The 19,798-nt window shown below is 38.5% G+C and overlaps 1 protein-coding gene across 1 annotated transcript; it reads right to left on the reverse strand.

The window, feature by feature from the left end:
- Nucleotides 1–730: 730 nt before the first annotated feature.
- On the reverse strand, nucleotides 731–19,780 carry IFT57 (intraflagellar transport 57). Its single transcript, XM_068380634.1, has 9 exons — nucleotides 19,699–19,780; nucleotides 16,513–16,689; nucleotides 15,273–15,435; nucleotides 14,775–14,893; nucleotides 12,859–13,030; nucleotides 12,604–12,712; nucleotides 4,669–4,865; nucleotides 3,157–3,301; nucleotides 731–2,428 (listed from the first exon to the last, which is right to left on the reverse strand). The coding sequence occupies exons 2-9, from the start codon at nucleotides 16,674–16,676 to the stop codon at nucleotides 2,250–2,252; spliced, it is 1,248 nt and encodes a 415-aa protein (XP_068236735.1). The 5' UTR covers nucleotides 16,677–16,689; nucleotides 19,699–19,780; the 3' UTR covers nucleotides 731–2,249.
- Nucleotides 19,781–19,798: the final 18 nt, after the last annotated feature.

The raw sequence follows: 19,798 nt of genomic DNA on the forward strand, positions 1-19,798 counted from the left end.
ACTTGACACCACACATCTCTGAAGTGTCATCACTTGCACAATGATTTCAGAAATCCAAATAAATTTTCTAGTCCCTGAACACCACAAGCTCTCTACAACTTAATTTGTATCATGATCTTCAAAAAGTAAATATTTTACAGACCCTAGCCACCACAATTCTCTACAAAATCATAATTGAATTTCTTTGCTTTATAGAAATTGGAACCACAAGGGAAACCCTGGGTGTTGCACTAAAAAGTAAAAGAGGTTGGACAGCAAGATGGATGAGAGAAAGTGGGAGCAGAGGTGAAGAAAGATATAAAGTGGATGCAGCAATGGACTGAGGAACAGTAGACTCTTTAGGAATACATGCATTGTACCACACGGGGTGTGTTTGTAACACTATCTCTAAATTGGAAGCCAGTCATGAACCTTTGCATTTTTTAGTCCCTACAGTTAAGGTTCCCTTGCCGTACAATTTCTTTGAAGTTGTCTATATCTCTGGTGTAAAACTGTGACCATATAGGAAAATTATTCTCAATTCAATGCTGTCTCATGTATACCACCTTTGAAACTCAATAATTGAGTAAACATTATAATGATGTAAGGCTCTACATGTACTGTATTAACATTTTTCTCATCATTATTGGTTGTGTTCATGGGTAGACTGACAGAAACCAGTAATTCATTGTTGTTTAAAAACCCTATTCTAGCTGTACAGTATACTGTATATAATTGAATGGTACTTCATAATAATAAAGGGTATGAAAATAGTAGTTATTATAAGACTATATGCAATCTATTTACATCATTTTATAAAAGAAATTGATAAACATTCACCAATAATGAAAATAAAATAAATATTAAACAAACTATCAATACAATTAAAACAATAGAATTTCTAAAAAGAAAAAAAAAATACAGTACAGTATGTAAAATCAAATACACAGCCTCTGGTGTAACAGAATTCTAATTCATTGTCAGGTACTATTTTTCTGTTTTGGCAGAAGGCACTGAATTTTATCATCACATGACCCCTAATATAGCACTATAATACAGCAGTACCCAACTTTACGTCAGTTTGACATACATTAGTTCTGAAATATTGCTCTGATTTTTATAAAATGATAGCAGGTTATATGTACTTTTTCATGTTCAGTATGTGTATAGGAAGCATATCCAGTAAGTCACTTTAAAGGGCAAAAATCGCCTTACGTCGGATCTCTTAGAACCAATTAGCAACGTAGGCCGGGGTACTACTGTACAGGGCACCATTTACAGTGGATACAGTATAACTTATCTGATAGTGGACGGCTAGTAACAGTCTTTGAAATATTTCTTAATCTGTTTTAAAAAAGTAACAATAAGCTCAAAGTCAAGCAAATATATCAATAATGAAGAATCTTAATTTTTGACACTAGAATATGAAGATGAAAACATTTAGAAAAACTACATTGTACTAATCCCAAAAGGCCAGTGAGAGAAAAAAAAACCCTAATGACTATTACAAATCTAAAAATAATGTCAATGATTAAAATGAGATAAAAATCATGACCATAACAAAAAGCAAATCATATAATATCAAGAGCATAACACAGAATCGGGTGAATAAGAATTTACTTTATTTACACTATACACATATTCTAAGTGCAATATCTTTAGTGTTTTAGCATTATAAAGAATAATAATTATAAATATACTTTCTGTAAGTCTAATGAATTGCATGAAAGTTTAGTTTAGCTCTATATAAAAGTAATAGAGAACATAATTAAGGAAAACAATCAATATCCTTCACTTAGAGGGTAAATTTTGGAGTCATAATATCCCAACGACATTTTGCTTATAGAAAATCTTTCAATTCAGAGAGAAATCATAAGTTATGACTAGATACACTTCAACTGGGGAGGGAGTGAAGAGGACTTGGGAAGAACCTGTAAGGGGGAGAAGATCAAGAGGGAGACAGAGAATCAGATAGTGAGATAAGGTGAAGAATGATATGGAGAGAAGAGGTTTGGTGGAAGAGTATGCCTTGATAGAAGGCCTTGAAGAGGACGCATCAGGCAACTGACCCCTTACGTAGGGATAACGGTGGGAAAGAAGAAGACACTTAAACCATGAATGAATATAATGCACTTGAAGAAAAAACCAATTGCTCAAGAGGTACTGTCAAAGACTGCCAAAAACAACTTTATAGAAAATTAACAGCACACATTCTTCATTGACACAACTCATCCCATCAGCTAGAGCTTTCTAGAAAAGGAATGATAGTTTTAAAACAGACCCATGTCCATGTTATTGTAAACAGGGGCATTCATATCTCTCTGCATATTTGTTTTATCCTTCAGTTTTGCTTGCATAAGTTTTTGTTCCACAACTCCTATCCGTACATCCATCGCAGTGATTTCCTGTTTAACTCGTGTCAGACCTTTACGAATGTTCACCAGAGGCGCTGCAAAGAAAAGTCAAAGTTAGTAAATGTCTACAAGTCAATGAAATATAAAATTTACGCTTATAATTAAATCAACATAAGAAATCTAAGAACATCATATCATAAAACCTTAAAATGAATGTATGAAACCCATTTTCAAATCTAATATCACAGAAATGGGTAAAATGCATAAAATTTTTTAAGTCTGTCATAAGACTCTTTAAAAACTATGAAACTTGTAAATATGAGGCCGAAGCCTTCTTGACAGTTAACTCTATATCTATTACAAATTAACATGAAATAAAGTTGTAGCACATAACTAGGCTACTTTTGAGACACATCTGGTTACTAGAAGCCTAAAAAATGAGTAGACTTCCTCTGCCTGCACGCTCAAACAGTTTCTATAAGGGCATATGCACTGCAGGCTATAACTCCTCTAACTAATTACTTACTTAGCTATCCAAATTAATTGTTCTACAATGCATCCATCTTCATTCTAGTAATATACAATACTGTACTTTTTTGGTAGATTACTAGTTTCTACAGTGGTTTAGTAATTAATTTGTGATTTAAGTTACATTTGTACAATAAATCAAATAATAAATCTTGACTAAATTCATCAATTTAGATTCACAAATAAAAAAAAAATCTTTCCCTTAAATCGAAGTGGTTTTCTTGATCATTGCTTATGGAATGTACCTCACAAATACCAAAAATAAAAATGCCCAAAATAAATCAGAAATACTTACTGCCATCGGTCATACTAGATCCCCTTTCCTCCATTTCGTGCTTCACGCGATCAAGTTCATCAGATATTTGGGCCAGTTCATGAGACTTCTCGACTAGTCTCCCAGATACTTGTCGGTACTGTTCACGACTTTCTGCTGATAAATTCTGTATAGAAAAAAGCAAATGTATAATGCATGTACAGTAAGTACTTTTACTGTTTTACAGTCATTATCATGAAAATCTGTCATACAATTTTTTAATGAGGTCACAAAACACAAGTTCACTACATTTTTGTTGTGTACAGTGCTCTTCTGGAACTTTGATCTGTTATAGGTCTTCAATGATTCTCTTTTTTATGATTTCCTGGGCTTTCCATCCGATCCTTTTCCTGCCACTACCTTACCTACTGGCTTTCTGACTAACTGTTCTTCCTGATTATTATTATTATTAAATATCTGAACTATCTAAATTTTTTTTATGTGTACCCATATACTTCCATGCATACCTTGAAATTATCAGTAGAATCAACAGAAACTATGCCTGTTAATGCGCAATAATCTGTTGGTAAGTAGCATATCACTCAAGAGTGAATGACTACTAGGAACCATCATTAATTTAGTGAATTCTACATCAGAAGATGCAGAGTCAGCTGATTAAATTTTAAAAAATACAGTAATATCACTACTTGAAAATTTCAATAAACCTTCACTATTTCCTCATACAAACCATCATTAAATGCAAATCAATCTTCAAATTGTAAGTAAATAAATCAGATCATAAAAAACTTGATATTTTCTCAATAATGTAGTAACCTCGAGATCTGAAGTCATCCTTAACTGTAGATAGTTTTCATCCTATGTGCACTCTACCCAGCATCCCACCCACCTGGTGATCTATTGTATGTAGTGTACTGTACCGAGATGCCGACATGCCCACTGCTCGCATGAATTAATGAATGATCTCTCAGACATCCTGTGCTTATATACCCAAGTGGAAAATTTCTCAAACACAATTGTAAATCCCGCCTTAGTAAACTGAAAGGTTTAAAGGTTGATCATGAATAGCAAAGGCAATGGACAGTGACAATGTCCTAAAGACTGACCATATATACATATATTCAGCACCTGAGCCCCTCTCCACCCAAGCTAGGACCAGGTAATGAATGCTGATGCCTGATCAGGTAGACCTGTAGGCTCTCCCAAACCCACCACTATCCTTAGCTCACAAGGATGGTGAGGTTGCAAACTTTACAAGAGCGGGATTCTATTTACCGTCCAGCAGAAAGCCAGGCAGGGACATTTTCAATAAGGCACTACAACTTGTTATCTTATTGATGAAAGCATACAGTTCAAAGGGAAGCATAACTTTTAAAGAACTTCAGCATAATACTGAAACTTCTATCTAAATCTTCTCAGAATTTTGTATCATGTCACCTAAAAGTTGTTTAACACCTACAATCCTCAACCTGCGAGTCACCACCTCGCTAATTCTCATGAACAAGAATAACAATAAGGAAGCTGAACTTGTATTACCTGTAAATTTCTATATTCCTGCAACAGTGGATCTAGTTGGCTATTAAGATATTTTTCTCTAGAATTTATTTTCTCTAAACTACGGGTAATTTCCGAGTGAAGGCTATCCAGCTGCTTCTGTGTGAAGGTTAATGTTTCATTGATTTTTCCCCTGTGCTCATTCATCTGCTCAATATGAGATCGCCAGTCACGATTATCTGAAAGAAGGCAAAATGTTATTTTCATTAGTAAAATAAATTTTTGAATATACTTACCCGATAATCATGTAGCTGTCAACTCTGTTGCCGACAGAAATCTACGGTCGGGATACGCCAGCGATCGCTATACAGGTGGGGGTGAACACCACAGCGCCATCTGTGGTCAGGTACTCCAGTACTTCTTGTCAACACCACCTCAATTTTTTCCTCGGTCCACTGGTTCTCTATGGGGAGGAAGGGTGGGTCAATTAAATCATGATTATCGGGTAAGTATATTCAAAAATTTATTTTACTAATGAAAATAACATTTTTCAATATTAATCTTACCCGATAATCATGTAGCTGATTCACACCCAGGGTGGTGGGTGGAGACCAGCATACATGTTAACAAAGAAGCTAAGTATCCCGTATTTTATTTTATTAGTTATTCAAAAATAACATAAAATAAATAAGTACCTGGTAAGGAAGACGACTTGAACCATTACTCTGCCTTTATTAAGTACGTCTTCCTTACTGAGCGTAGCGGTCCTCTTAGGATGCTGAACGACTCTTAGGTGCTGAAGTATAAAGGGCTGCAACCCATACTAAAGGACCTCATCACAACCTTTAACCTCGGCGCTTCTCAAGAAAGAATTGACCACCCGCCAAATCAACAAGGATGTGGAAGGCTTCTTAGCCGACCGTACAACCCATAAAAAGTATTCAAGAGAAAGGTTAAAAAGGTTATGGGATTATGGGAATGTAGTGGCTGAGCCCCCGCCTACTACTGCATTCGTTGCTACGAATGGTCCCAGGGTGTAGCAGTTCTCGTAAAGAGACTGGACATCTTTGAGATAGAATGATGCAAACACTGACTTGCTTCTCCAATAGGTTGCATCCATAACACTCTGCAGAGAACGGTTCTGTTTGAGGGCCACTGAAGTAGCCACAGCTCTCACTTCATGTGTCCTTACCTTCAGCAAAGCAAGGTCTTCTTCCTTCAGATGAGAATGTGCTTCCCTAATCAGGAGCCTGAATAGGTAAGAAACTGAGTTCTTAGACCTTGGAAGAGAAGGCTTCTTGATAGCACACCATAAGGCTTCTGATTGTCCTCGTAAAGGTTATGACCTTTTTAGATAGTACCTAAGAGCTCTAACTGGGCAAAGTACTCTCTCCAGTTCGTCCCCCACCAAGTTGGACAGGCTTGGTATCTCGAACGACTTAGGCCAAGGACGTGAAGGAAGCTCGTTTTAGCAAAAAAACGAGCTGCAAGGAACATGTAGCCGTTTCAGATGTGAAAACTATGTTCCTGCTGAAGGCGTGGATCTCACTTACTCTTTTAGCTGTTGTCAAGCACACGAGGAAAAGAGTTTTTAATGTGAGGTCCTTAAAAGAGGCTGATTGAAGAGGTTCAAATCTTGATGACATAAGGAACCTTAGGACCACGTCTAGATTCCAGCCTGGAGTGGACAACCGACATTCCTTTGAGGTCTTAAAAGACCTAAGGAGGTCCTGTAGATCTTTGTTGGTGGAAAGATCCAAGCTTCTGTGGCGGAAAACCGCTGCCAACATACTTCTGTAACCCTTAATCGTAGGAGCTGAAAGGGACCTTACGTTCCTTAGATGTAACAGGAAGTCAGCAATCTGGGTTACAGTGGTACTGGATGAGGAAACTGCATTGGCCTTGTACCAGCTTCGGAAGACTTCCCCTTAGACTGATAGACTCTGAGAGTAGATGTCCTCCTTGCTCTGGCAATCGCTCTGGCTGCCTCCTTCGAAAAGCCCCTAGCTCTTGAGAGTCTTTCGAAAGTCTGAAGGCAGTCAGACGAAGAGCGTGGAGGTTTGGATGTACCTTCTTTACGTGAGGTAGACGTAGAAGGTCCACTCCTAGAGGAAGAGTCCTGGGAATGTCGACCAGCCATTGCAGTACCTCTATGAACCATTCTCTCGCGGGCCAGAGCGGAGCCAACCAACGTCAGCCGTGTCCCTTTGCGAGAGGCGAACTTCTGAAGTACCCTGTTGACAATCTTGAACGGCGGGAATGCATACAGGTCGAGATGGGACCAATCCAGCAGAAAAGCATCCACGTGAACTGCTGCTGGGTCTGAAATCGGAGAACAATACAACGGGAGCCTCTAGGTTATCGAGGTAGCGAACAGATCTATGGTTGGCTGACCCCACAGGGCCCAAAGTCTGCTGCAAACATTCTTGTGAAGGGTCCACTCTGTGGGGATGACCTGACCCTTCCGACTAAGGCGATCTGCCATGACATTCATATCGCCCTGAATGAACCTCGTTACTAGCGTGAGCTTTCGATCTTTTAACCAGATGAGGAGGTCCCTTGCGATCTAGAACAACTTCCACGAATGAGTCCCTCCCTGCTTGGAGATGTAAGCCAAGGCTGTGGTGTTGTCAGAGTCCACCTCCACCACCTTGTTAAGCTGGAGGGACTTGAAGTTTAACAAGGCCAGATGAACCGCCAACAGCTCCTTGCAATAGATGTAAAGTGTCCTTAGCTCCTGATTCCATGTACCCGAGCATTCCTGTCCGTCCAAAGTCGCACCCCAGCCCGTGTCTGATGCGTCAGAGAAGAGATGGCAGTCGGGTTTCTGAACAGCCAAAGGTAGACTTCCTTGAGAAGAAAGCTGTTCTTTCACCACGTGAGAGTAGACCTCCTCTCTTCGGAAACAGGAACTGAGATCGTCTCTAGCGTCATGTCCTTTATCCAGTGAGCCGCTAGATGATACTGAAGGGGGCGGAGGTGGGGTCTCCCTAACTCGATGAACAGGGCCAGCGATGAAAGTGTCCCTGTTAGACTCATCCGCTACCTGACTGAACACCGGTTCCTTCTCAGCATGCTCTGGAAGCAATCTAGGGCTAAGTAGATCTTTGGGGCCGACGGAAAAGCCCGAAAAGCTCGACTCTGAAGATCCATACCCAGGAAGACAATGGTCTGGGATGGGACGAGCTGGGACTCCTCAAAATTGACCAGGAGGCCCAGTTCCTTGGTCAGATCCATAGTCCATCTGAGAATCTCCAGACAGCGACGACTTGTGGGAGCTCTAAAAAGCTAGTCGTCTGACGGAGCCGGACACAAGATCATGGTACTGCTGCACAGTTTGTGAACTGTCAACCATGGGGAAGCGAGGAAGTACAGTGACAACCCGAAGCTGTCTAGACTGTCTGGGTCGTACAGACAACTCCTTATCGGGTTGCTGAGGTTGCCGCACTGCGTCACAACAAGTCACTTCTGCTGGTTGTTGAACGTCTTCCCAGTGACACACTGACTCCGTAAACAAAAAATCCTCTAACAAGGACTAAGCTTGGACTGCATGTCTTGCAACACAGCTCAAGGTCTATGGGAGTAGGTGTGGTAACAGACGGGGTTAGCGACTGAAGTGGAACCATTACCCTCCCTGGAAGCATGTTATGCTTAAATAAAAGTCCATAGGAGGCTAAGCAGCTAAAGGCTCCTCTCCAAATGACAGAGTCCTCAAGGGAATATCAGAAGGAGGGAGAATAGCACTTTCTCATCTACAGGAACCATATCCGAGAAAAGCTAAGTTCTCTCAGTGAGGGTTTCACTGGTGCAAAAGCAGCAGACTAGAAGGCAACGTTATGAAACTGCTTGACAGTCCAGTGAGTTGGCAACAACCAAAGATGTGTGACTGAGAAGCATGCGGTAAGGTATGCAGAGCATGCTGTATGCAGAGCATGCTGTATGTAGAGCATGCTGTAAGGTAAGCAGAGCATGTTGCATGGCGTGCGGCTTATGTTGCATGGGATGAGGCTCATGCTGCATGGGATGAGGCTCATGCTGCATGGTATGAGGCTCATGCTGCATGGGATGAGGCTCAAGTTGCAAGGGATGAGGCTTATGCCGCATGCATTGAGGAGGATGCCGCGTAGTATGAGGCTCCTGCCTCATGGGTTGAGGCGGTTGCCGCATAGCATGAGGCTCCTGCCTCATGGTTTGAGGAGGATGCCGCATAGCATGAGGCTCCTCATAGCATGAGACTCCTGCCTCATGGGTTGAGGAGGATGCCGCATAGCATGAGGCTCCTGCCTCATGGGTTGAGGAGGATGCCGCATAGCATGAGGCTGCCTCATGGGTAGAGGAGGATGTCGCATAGCATGAGGCTCCTGCCTCATGGGTTGAGGAGGATGCCGCAAAGCATGAGGCTCCTGCCTCATGGTTTGAGGAGGATGCCGCATAGCATGAGGCTCCTGTGAGGTTCCTGCCTCAAGAGTTGCGTCTGCCTCAAGGGTTGAGGAGGTAGCTGCGCAGAGAGAGGCTCATGCTGTGAAGAATGCGGTTGCTGCATGCGTTGAGGCGGCTGCCTCATAGCATGAGGTTCCTCAAGAGTTGAGGCTCTTGCCTCAAGAGTTGAGGTTCTTGCCTCAAGAGTGGAGGTGGCTGCCGCAAGAGTTGAGGTTGCTGCCTCAAGGATGGTGGAGGTTGCCGCAACGCAAGAGGTTGCTGCCTCGAGGATGGAGGAGGTTGTCGCAACACATGAAGCTCCTGCCTCAAGGGTAGAGTAGGTTGCTGCAAAGCATAAGGCTCCTGCCTCAAGTGTTGAGGAGGTTGCCGCATAGCAAGAGGTTCCTGCCTCAAGGAAAGTGGAGGTTGCTGCACAGCGCTGGTATCTGGCAACTCCCAATGTGGCAGCTCACGCGTGGAGGTAGGTTGAGGAACCTCAACATCATACGTCTGGCAGGGTGGACTGCGCAGAGGTGGAGTTGAGGCGGCTGCCTCATGAGCTGCACAGCGCTGGTATCTGGCAACTCCCAATGCGGCAGCTCACGCGTGGAGGTAGGTTGAGGAACCTCAACATCATACGTCTGGCAGGGTGGACTGCGTAGAGGTGGAGTTGAGGCGGCTGCCTCATGAGCGCTCGCAGGAGGAGGTGTGCTAACCTTCTCTGCCTGAAACTCCTGCATCAACACCGCAAGCTGAGACTGCATTGTCAGCAGCATAGACCACTAGAGTTTAAGAAAGACAACAACAAACGGAGCTACTGTCCGTTGAAACTGAGGGTCTAAAACAGCTGGTGCGGCAACAGATGGAGTTACTGTCTGTTGCGATACCACCTTGCCTCTCTGGGAGGTGTGCAGTTGTCGTACTGCAGCAAGTCCGAACTGACCCAGTGCTAACGGTACCACCTAGGAGTTGGACTTGCGCGGAAGGGACCGACTTGCACTTAAAAGCTGCAAGATTTGGTCCATGGTTTCTGCGAGAAACCTCTTCCGCAGACGAGGAATAAAAGGGCTCTCTCGTCTTTGTGTGGGTGGGGTGATCACGTCGGCTACGTGAGTTGGTTACACCCGAAACCCCGGAGGGAAACGTCTGTTCGTCGATCAAGGCCTGCTGAACCCATAAGTCCTTCGACATTACTTCTCCCCTGGGCTTGGGAGCTTGTAAGAGGTCCCAGACTAGGCGAACAACTGGCACGAACAGACGAACCCTCGAACGCAACACTGTAACACTTTGCGCTTATAACTTTATCACTTTTGATTTTCTGTTTGCACTTATTTCACTGAACTCGAAACTTTAAGTGGTTTGTACCTGAAACACGCAATTCTATCCTTCATTAAAAGTTAGTAATTGCGAAAACAGTATTACAATGTAACAGAAAAACATAATGAAAGATAAATAATACAGTGGCTGGAAAAGAGACTAAACACTAGATCAAATAAACTACGTTTAAAATCTCTCACCGCATAAAGCCTGAGAACAAGAATAAAACTCTAGAAACGTTTACCTTCTTCCCCTAAAGAGACTAGGGAGAAGAGCAAAAACGATAACAACGTTACCCGCTTGAACGAAACGTTTATCCTCCTCTCTCTCCCTCCGTCTCTATCTCTCTCTCTCTCTCTCTTGACTTAGCACCTGAGAGAAGAGCCCAATATATATATCGTTAAAACATATTATTGTTAAAGGAAAAAAACTGAAAGATTTCCCAAATAAAAAGTTCCTTTCTTAGAATTAAAACCATTTAAGCTAAGAAAGAATGAACAAAACGCTAGAATCGGTTTACTCTTACTGCAACGTGACACCGTGATAGACTCTTTCTCTATCGTAACGATAGAGCGCAAGTTGAACGTTCTGAACGTCAACAACTGCAGAGACAAAACAAAACGTTAGTTCAACTTTGAAAACAGTACAAGACTATCAAAGAAATTCTTTCAAAAACCTTAAAATAGCATAATATGTTAACAGGTAAAAACGAAATGACGGGCTCAATGTTAATTAACTTCGGTTCCAAGAAAAGACCGCCTACTATTAGGAAAGGTCGAATATAAACAAATATAAAAATTAATTTTAATAAGTTTATAATAATTTAAGGAAGTTAATCAAAGAGGCCTATAAAAGGCGGAGAGAAATAAAATAAATCTATAACTTTTGTTAAGCAAAATTAAGAGAGTCTATACTCTCTTCGACACCAACACTTCCGTCTAAGGGAAGGGTCGGCCATTTAAAAGTGAAAGAGAGTTCATACTCTCTTCGTACCAAAATTAAATAAAAAATTAAATCAAATTAATTCCAAAAACTTGCTAAGCTAATGATATAGCTTCCTGAATAGCGAAGGCTAAATTCTAGAGCAAATACATCACCAAATCGTGAGCAATAACTCCAGAATCAACAGCGTATCCATGTAGGTCTAGCCGGAGGCACGACAGAGGAAAAATTGAGGTGGTGTTGACAAGAAGTACTGGAGTACCTGACCACAGATGGCGCTGTGGTGTTCACCCCCACCTGTATAGCGATCGCTGGCGTATCCCGACCGTAGATTTTTGTCGGCAACAGAGTTGACAGCTACATGATTATCGGGTAAGATTAATATTGAAAAATTCACAAACTAAAGTAATGTTGTAAATGTCTTCAACTGCAGTACTGAATCAGTAAAAAGCATCTAAATAGTGATATCTGTGAGTAAAAATCAAAATACTGTACTGTGCAATATCATGTACACTCAATATAGCTTATAATGAATTAGCTCTTTTACTCATATGCAAGAGTTGATGGGAGAAGTACAAGAGGAAGGCCAAGGTTTGGGTGAATGGATGGAGTGAAGGAAGCTCTGGGTGATAGGAGGATAGATGTGAGAGAGGCAAGAGAGCATGCTAGAAATAGGAATGAATGGCGAGCGATTATGACGCAGTTACGGTAGGCCCTGCTGCTTTCCTCCGATGCCTTAGATGACCGCGGAGGTAGCAGCAGTAGGGGATTCAGCATTATGAAGCTTCATCTGTGGTGGATAATGTAGGAGGGTGGATTGTGGCACCCTAGCAGTACCAGCTGAACTCGGTTGAGTCCCTTGTTAGGCTGGAGGAACGTAGAGAGTAGAGGTCCCCTTTTTTGTTTTGTTTTATTTGTTGATGTCGGCTACCCCCCAAAATTGGGGGAAGTGCCTTGGTATATGTATGTATGTACTTGTATGCAAAAGTAAAATAAACTGATTTATCAACATACAGTATAATTAAAAGTACACAAATTACTACACATTATATTAGGCCCACTATTCAATACTTGTCATAGAAGCTTGCTCCAGTTCTGTGCCTAGCAAAGAAATTTTAATTTGGTCATGAGTTTAGCCACAAAAATTCATGTAGTTAAGGAAATTGTATAGTAATGAATAATATTTATCTCTCAAATATAAGTCAATTCCCTATGATGTACCTGACGGCTCTATACGAGTCTGTGATTTCAATTCAGTGATAAGGTCAAGCTAACTCTATGACAAAACTGCCGACATACCTGACCTAATGGTAACTTTCAACTGAGGAAGAACTCGTTCCAGTTCAAGCCTCCACTCTTCAGAGGTTGTGTTTGAATGTAGGATTTCATCTGGCCATGCATCTCCTTGCTGAAAAGTAAATAAAAAATCAAGATATGATTGCATTACTTTCAATAACAGAATTCTTTCCTATGAATAATCATAATGAACAATATGATTTCAAAATACAGTGCTTTCTAAACAAATCCTATATAAATACAGCTTGATTTTCTCACAGTTTTAGTCAAGTCTTTGAGATCATCAATATGTAAAATATTTTCTTCTTCTTCCTCCTCATCATCATCATACTCAGCCATCATCTCTTCTTCTACTTTATCTAAAGTAAGTTCAGCCTCGTCCTCCACATCGCCATCTTCACCACCGGTATCTTCGGCAGGGTACACAGGTCTGAAATCATATTAAACATCAGAAACCAGTAAATTCAAATCTAGAAAGATTTAGTTCCAAGATCTTACTTGGACTGACAGTTTTCTTACCATAGAATATGTTGAGCTGAAAAAAAATGAACAAATAGGCAAAACCTGTGAATAAGAAACTCATTTATCATACAGATGAGGTCTCGGTGAACTATCTTCAAAATCTAACAATTTGTGTGTACCAACATACAGGAGTCAGTTCAATTTGAGGAGAGTCATTGGCTTGCCTTTTGTGAAACATTAACACTTTCCAAAACAATAAGGCAGTTGATTTTTTTTTAGCAATTCACTGGTATTTCTGCATACCAAGTGAAGAGATGTACAAAAATGGAACAGTCTTGATTTCCTGAAGAAACACTAAAGTTGCTTGACAATTCAGTATAGCAAATGGCCTTGGCATGAGATATTCTTTGAGGTTTGAATTATTTTTCAATATTTAAAGTTTTAACTTGTGGATTTTCCTTCTTTTTTCCATACAGGCAAGATATGAAACTCCTGTCTTTCAACATTTCTCTTATCATCACCAATAAAGGTACTCTTGCCAAATGACACACTATCTCCTTTATTGGGCTACATTCCATTTGTATTTCATTAGTATATCACCTGAAACTTTTGTTAACCATTTTGATTTGTTGCCAACTAGTTTTTGGCTTAGTGAAGCTGTATTTACTGGACTCTGCAACTTCCTCTTTTCATCGGCTTCTCCAGCAATGACAGGTGTTCAAGGATTCTTTTTTTATAATTGGCTGGCCTTTTTTATGGTCAAATTTCTTTTAATCATCATCAAATTGGACAGTTCTTGAACCTATGCTACTCTCTACATATTAGTCTTACCAAAATACTGTTACTATTCATCTTTTTGAGTTATGACATACTGCTTGCTGCATTGGACTGTTGCAATTAGGCATTTGGACACTCAAGTACAGTACACCTACCTTGGCATATGGAATGGCCTCAATGTGGGTTAGAACTGGTACTAAGAATTTATCTTAGTGAATAAGTTGGAAGCTGTAGATAAGCTGAAGCAAAATATAACTATGACTGTTTCTGTAAGGATTTTCTTAAGATATCTAGATCTATGTCCACTTTTCAGCATAATTACCTAATTGACAAGGTTAAGATTAATCACTGCTCACCAAACACTGTAGAATCACAGTACTGTACAGTATACAGTATCATCCTTAAACTTGTTTATTACATTCTACACCTTTGTGATAGTATTTCCTTCCAAAACATTGTAAACTTTTATACCTAATTTGTATTTTATGAGATGCGGCTTTAAAATCATATAAAATAAGGACAAAGCTGACTATAAAGTGCAACATTTTCAATGAAGTTCCTTAACCCTTTTACCCCCAAAGGACGTACTGGTACGTTTCACAAAAGCCATCCCTTTACCCCCATGGACGTACCGGTACGTCCTTGCAAAAAATGCTATAAAATTTTTTTTTCAAATTTTTGATAATTTTTTGAGAAAATTCAGGCATTTTTCAAGAGAATGAGACCAACCTGACCTCTCTATGACAAAAATTAAGGCTGTTAGAGCAATTTAAAAAAAAATATACTGCAAAATGTGCTGGGAAAAAAGTAACCCCCTAGGGGTTAAGGGTTGGAAATTTCCAAATAGCCTGGGGGTAAAAGGGTTAATATTTCAAAGTACATATTACTAAATATCAATAACAATTACACATAATTACCAGTGTAGACTAACTTACTTTCTCCAAGCAAACATAGATGCCTTGAGTGCAAAGTCAGCAAGACGATCCAGAACAAAAATAGCATGTTCGCCGCATCCGCTTTTCAATCTACTTGGTGGGAAATCTACGGCAACACCCTGGAAAAAATATTGTACAGTATCTAAATTAAAAATCATATATAAAAGAATAGTACAATATGCAAAACTACTATCTAATGAAATGAACATGGATAAAATATTCTACAAAAACATATGTACAGCTATAATATACTGAATTCAAGAACGAGACTAATGTAGTGCTTGAAATCAATATAAACTCAGCAAAAACAAGAAGGAAAATAGCATAAGCATAATTAATAATTAAAGAAAAACATATGAAATAAAACAATAAAAACTCAGTCATACTATTCTAAAATAATAAAAACCACTGTGAATAGTACCTTAAACAATACAAGTTTATTTTTCTATTATTATTTTTCTGATTTGCTAAACATGTGCATCTACATATTGTACTTGCCAATTGCCGAAGGTGATCGAGAATACTAGATATGGTTGAATTTGGATCATCATATTCTTGTGGGGCTTCCATGGTCCTACCTGACTTGCGAATGAGCCAAGCAGCTAAAGAGGTGAAGAGGTAAAACTGTTCTCCAGGATTGGTAGCAATTGCAAAATAATGCCTGAAAAAAAAACATAAGTATTGAATAGAGACAACGAAAGAGAACTTGTAATCCTCACGATGAATTGTTCTCACAAATTATAAACTTCTTATATCAGAGTTATGGTTTGCCTTACTTGCTGTGTTAAGTAATGCGAATTCCTATCAGAATGATAAAGTTGGCCATGCTGTCTAAGGGCAAGAGAGCAAACTCTAAGGACTAAAATGCCTCAGGCTCCAGTGATTGAGTGATTAGCTGTACTTCACTGATATTGACTCCCACATTCCCTCTATAAGTAGGTTGTTAGTTCAATCTTTAAAACTACAGAACAAATAAAAAGAGATAAACCTTGATTACCACGATACCAGGCCTTGAAATTTTTAAAGAGACAATAACAGTTTCAATCCTGTAAATTGCTGAATAATCAAGACAATCAGCAAGTATGTGTTCTGGCCACCACTGGATAATTATACAGACAATGGAGCAACATACAAACAATTCCACCTAAAGTAGTTTTACTAAAGCCTTGGCTAGTACGCCATAGAGAAGCACCAATAACACACATATTAACATTGCTCACTTAGAAGAAAGATTTCCTGAGAGCAGAAATAAGGAGTGCCATGACACAAGAGACTAATGACCACAGTGTGAATTAAATTTCTGTACAAGGAGCAGACACATTTAATTTTTAGTTAAACTATATAAGTCACCCAGATACAAGATAGCTATATTACAAGCAATAAGAAACATAGTACTGTAAGGATTTTCAATCACCAAAGTTATCCTCAGTTCACAGCATTCTAGGAATGCAGTCTGGACAACTGAATCATAACCAATCTGCCCAGGTGATATACCATGCAGTCAGAATGAAAAATATGAAAAATGCTGTAAAGTACATATTTCATAATGTGGTCCCAGTAAGGATGTCATCATTGCTAATGTTAGCATATATAAATTACATCATGAAAAAGATTGGACACACCATTACTCAAAATGTTTCAAAGAATTCTAGTTAATTCAAATTCATGTGCTATGATAAGTTACAAAATTAAAGATTTTAAAATTTGTAGCAAACAGATTTAGAAAGAAAAACTTTACCTGCTTAGTGGCTTCATCTTCAGTTCCATAAGGAAGTCTTTGTCATAATTTAAAAGTTTAAGTTTATCTAGAAGATCATCCATAACAACAAACGGCATATACGCTAGTCCTGGTCCCCCATCTAGTTCCTCCATCTCTTCTTCAGGTCCTCGTCTAGCACTCATGATTTACCTGGTACTGTAATTCAATTTTGTTTCAATAAGCAGAAAATACAAGAAATCAAGATGGTATAAAATTACTTCCATAATTCATTAGTAATTATAGAGAATATTTTTCCTTTCATTTAACACAATTTAGAAATTTCCATTTCTACAATAGAGTATTTCCAGAATTCCAAAACCTATTTTGCAATTTCAAGAAATTTATGATTTTCAAAATGCACTAAGAAAATCCTTGATGCTAGAAACTCCACTGCAAAAAAAATTAGATTTCTAACAAACGCAGCATTCCTAAAGTTTTACATGTCTTCAAGAACAATACATGAAGTAACATGAGGCATCAATAAGTGTTGAAGAAAATTCCATTGTTGCTGTCACCTCATCTGATACTTGAGGGATGTTTAAATAGTAACAACCTACAATAGAAAATACATTGAAAATTTATCATTCAAGTAGAGGTACCACAAAAATTTTGATCTCATGTGAAAAAGTGAAACAGTACTTGCTGTACTTCCTATCAAATGATATATACTATACATGCAAACCAGGACCAGTGAACTAAAACAATGAAGTACTGTACTGTATCGCATATAGTACTGCAAATTTTTGTTACTCATCTCCCACTTTAAGGTACAGTATATGCCTACTTTTACTGTACTGACCACTCATCAGTTTCACTTGTTTTGACCTGCTGAGGTAGTAGTCCAAACTCAGAACAAGTATGAGTATCAGGCAGATATACTTCCTAAAATAAAATCTAGAGGGTTACACTCTACAAAAACTACAACTTCATGCCTCTATGATAAGTGATTCTCCTTAATAAACCTATCTGATCTATGATTAAACATATACTGTATCATTCAATTCTACCTTACACTCCACATAGTATTCAAGAAGTACACTTCCTAGAAAAATTGTAACGAATCTTGCTAAACAAGAGCTAACTTATGAATAAAAAACATGATATCTCGTAGAGCTTCCCCTTACTTACAAATGCTAACCTAACACTTCTAATATTAAAACGATCCCTCGCCATCTTTCTGCGGACTTTTCAAGCAGCAATCATTAGCCTGTGTGTATAAGTGCTCTAAAATAAGATGCCCTAAACCAGCTCAGTGTTTTGATTTGTAATTTTGTAAATGATGTAGCGCAGAGTAACAATAGGGAAACCAGGTGAATTTTACTTTTAATCTATGCTACAGGTATAAAATACACTTCAAGCTAGCCTGCCTTTGGAAAGTTAACACAAGTAAATTAGCCTAAATTATTCTCACATACATAATCATAAGTAAAATCAGTCAGTAAAAAATTAACTGCTCAGGACTATATCAGCTGTCACCTAGACACAAAAAGGCTAATTTCCGTACAATTCTCTTGTCTCAAAAAAGTTAAGAAAGGTATACTGTACTGTAGTGTGAAGAATAAATCATGCACACATATATAACTATATGTTAAATCAATATTTTTCTATCACATTAACCAAATATTTTTTAAGGCTTCTCTCGTGCCTTGTGTTTTTTTTTTGCCTTTATTTTTTTATGCAATCTACTCACAATCTACTCATTTTGCATTTCCCATATACCAATAGCTAACAATTATGGAAGGGCCATAATGGGAAACCAGGGTTTAAGGGTTGGGGAAAAGAAGTATTACAGTGAATTGTAAAACATGAAAAAATAAGATGAATAAATGGAAAAATATATTACTCATGCATTGAACTGGTAACAAATAAATGAAAAAGCATGAAAGTCTGGCAATGGTACCAGTAATTAAACCACTGTATAGGGATTACCTCCTAATTCAATCATAACTAACCTAACCTACCTTAAAAGGCCACATCCTATGTAGCACAATATGGTACGAGGGAAATTACCACACCTAACCTAAGACACTGGGGCCTACCTAACTGAGCATACAACCTCTCAGACAGCATTAAAAACTTTTAAGTAGATTAGTCACGGTAATTGTATAATTACATCCAAGCCTAACAAAAGGGCCCAAGCCCTGGACTGATAAAAATTACCTTATACTATACTTACTGCTAGCCTTAATATTATATGGACAATCATGCCTTGTTTGAAATTTCAAATTATAAAGTGTGATTCTTCAGATGTTATTAACCAGGAGAGTACTAAAATCCATTTATCAAAAGTATATTAAAATTTTCATAAATTTTCCTTGTAATAAACTGTAATTCCAGCATACGTGTAAATTTACTAAAATGGTTTCTACAATTGTACTGAAGGTATCAGTACCCATTAAAGATTGCAGGTCAAGTATTACATCCATAAGTACAATATAAGTATGCACAAATGAAATATAATCACAGCTGAATTGTGATGTTATGAAAAATAAATGATAAAACTTTAAGATTTATGTTTCCATTCAACTTATTTTTCTACAGAGTAATGAAGGCAAAATGGATGTCCAAATGTACCCGACAACTGAGATATAAGAAAAGTAATATCTAAAAATCTTAAATCCTTTAAATGCTTAACATCTTGCTTATCAAAAGATTGACTCTCACTTTAAGGGTAAAAAATTTTGCAACCAAGGGCTTTAAATAACTCACCACTGGCGGGCTATTAGGTTATAACATTAATATTAATTAGCCTCCGTAAACTTTTAAAATGGCCATAAATTAGGTTACTATGGGATACATGTCAAGATTGAAAAGGTTGAAAAACTAAATGGTAAGATGACGTATATAAGATATATTTCAGGCTATCCATTCACTAGGGTGTGTGATTAACTAAGGCGGTATTACCAAGGCTTCAAAATACGGCATATATGGCCATATCACCTGCATATGAGGCTAAACATGTAAGATTGTGTAGTCTAATGACATTCAGAAGTATAGATAGCATATGAAAAACAAAATTCAAACTTAATTTAGTCGTAAATCTTAATACAGTTTCAATGTAAATTTCAATTCATATCTACCCTTTGCGGTTACAGTTGGCAGAGAATGCATTCTTTCACATGAAAAACAACATTTATAACAATTCAATTTAACTGCTTTACTTACTTCAAATCTGTTTTGAAGATATTGCTCAATTATCATATATGTCTGGTGATGACGAGAAAGACGAAATTTCGTTATACCTTGTCAACACTTCTAAGGTAGC

Source organism: Palaemon carinicauda, chromosome 9, assembly GCF_036898095.1.
Source record: "Palaemon carinicauda isolate YSFRI2023 chromosome 9, ASM3689809v2, whole genome shotgun sequence".
NCBI classification, from domain to species: Eukaryota; Metazoa; Arthropoda; class Malacostraca; order Decapoda; family Palaemonidae; genus Palaemon; species Palaemon carinicauda.

Bases quoted from the DNA above. Each gene is read 5' to 3' on its own strand.
- IFT57 (XM_068380634.1), bottom strand. From the start codon at position 16,676: ATGAGTGCTAGACGAGGACCTGAAGAAGAGATGGAGGAACTAGATGGG. The intron at 12,713-12,858 runs GTGAGAAAATCA...TTTACTTTTCAG, and splicing joins TCAAAGACTTGACTAAAACT to CAAGGAGATGCATGGCCAGA. The intron at 2,429-3,156 runs GTAAGTATTTCT...TTTTCTTTGCAG, and splicing joins ATCTAGTATGACCGATGGCA to CGCCTCTGGTGAACATTCGT.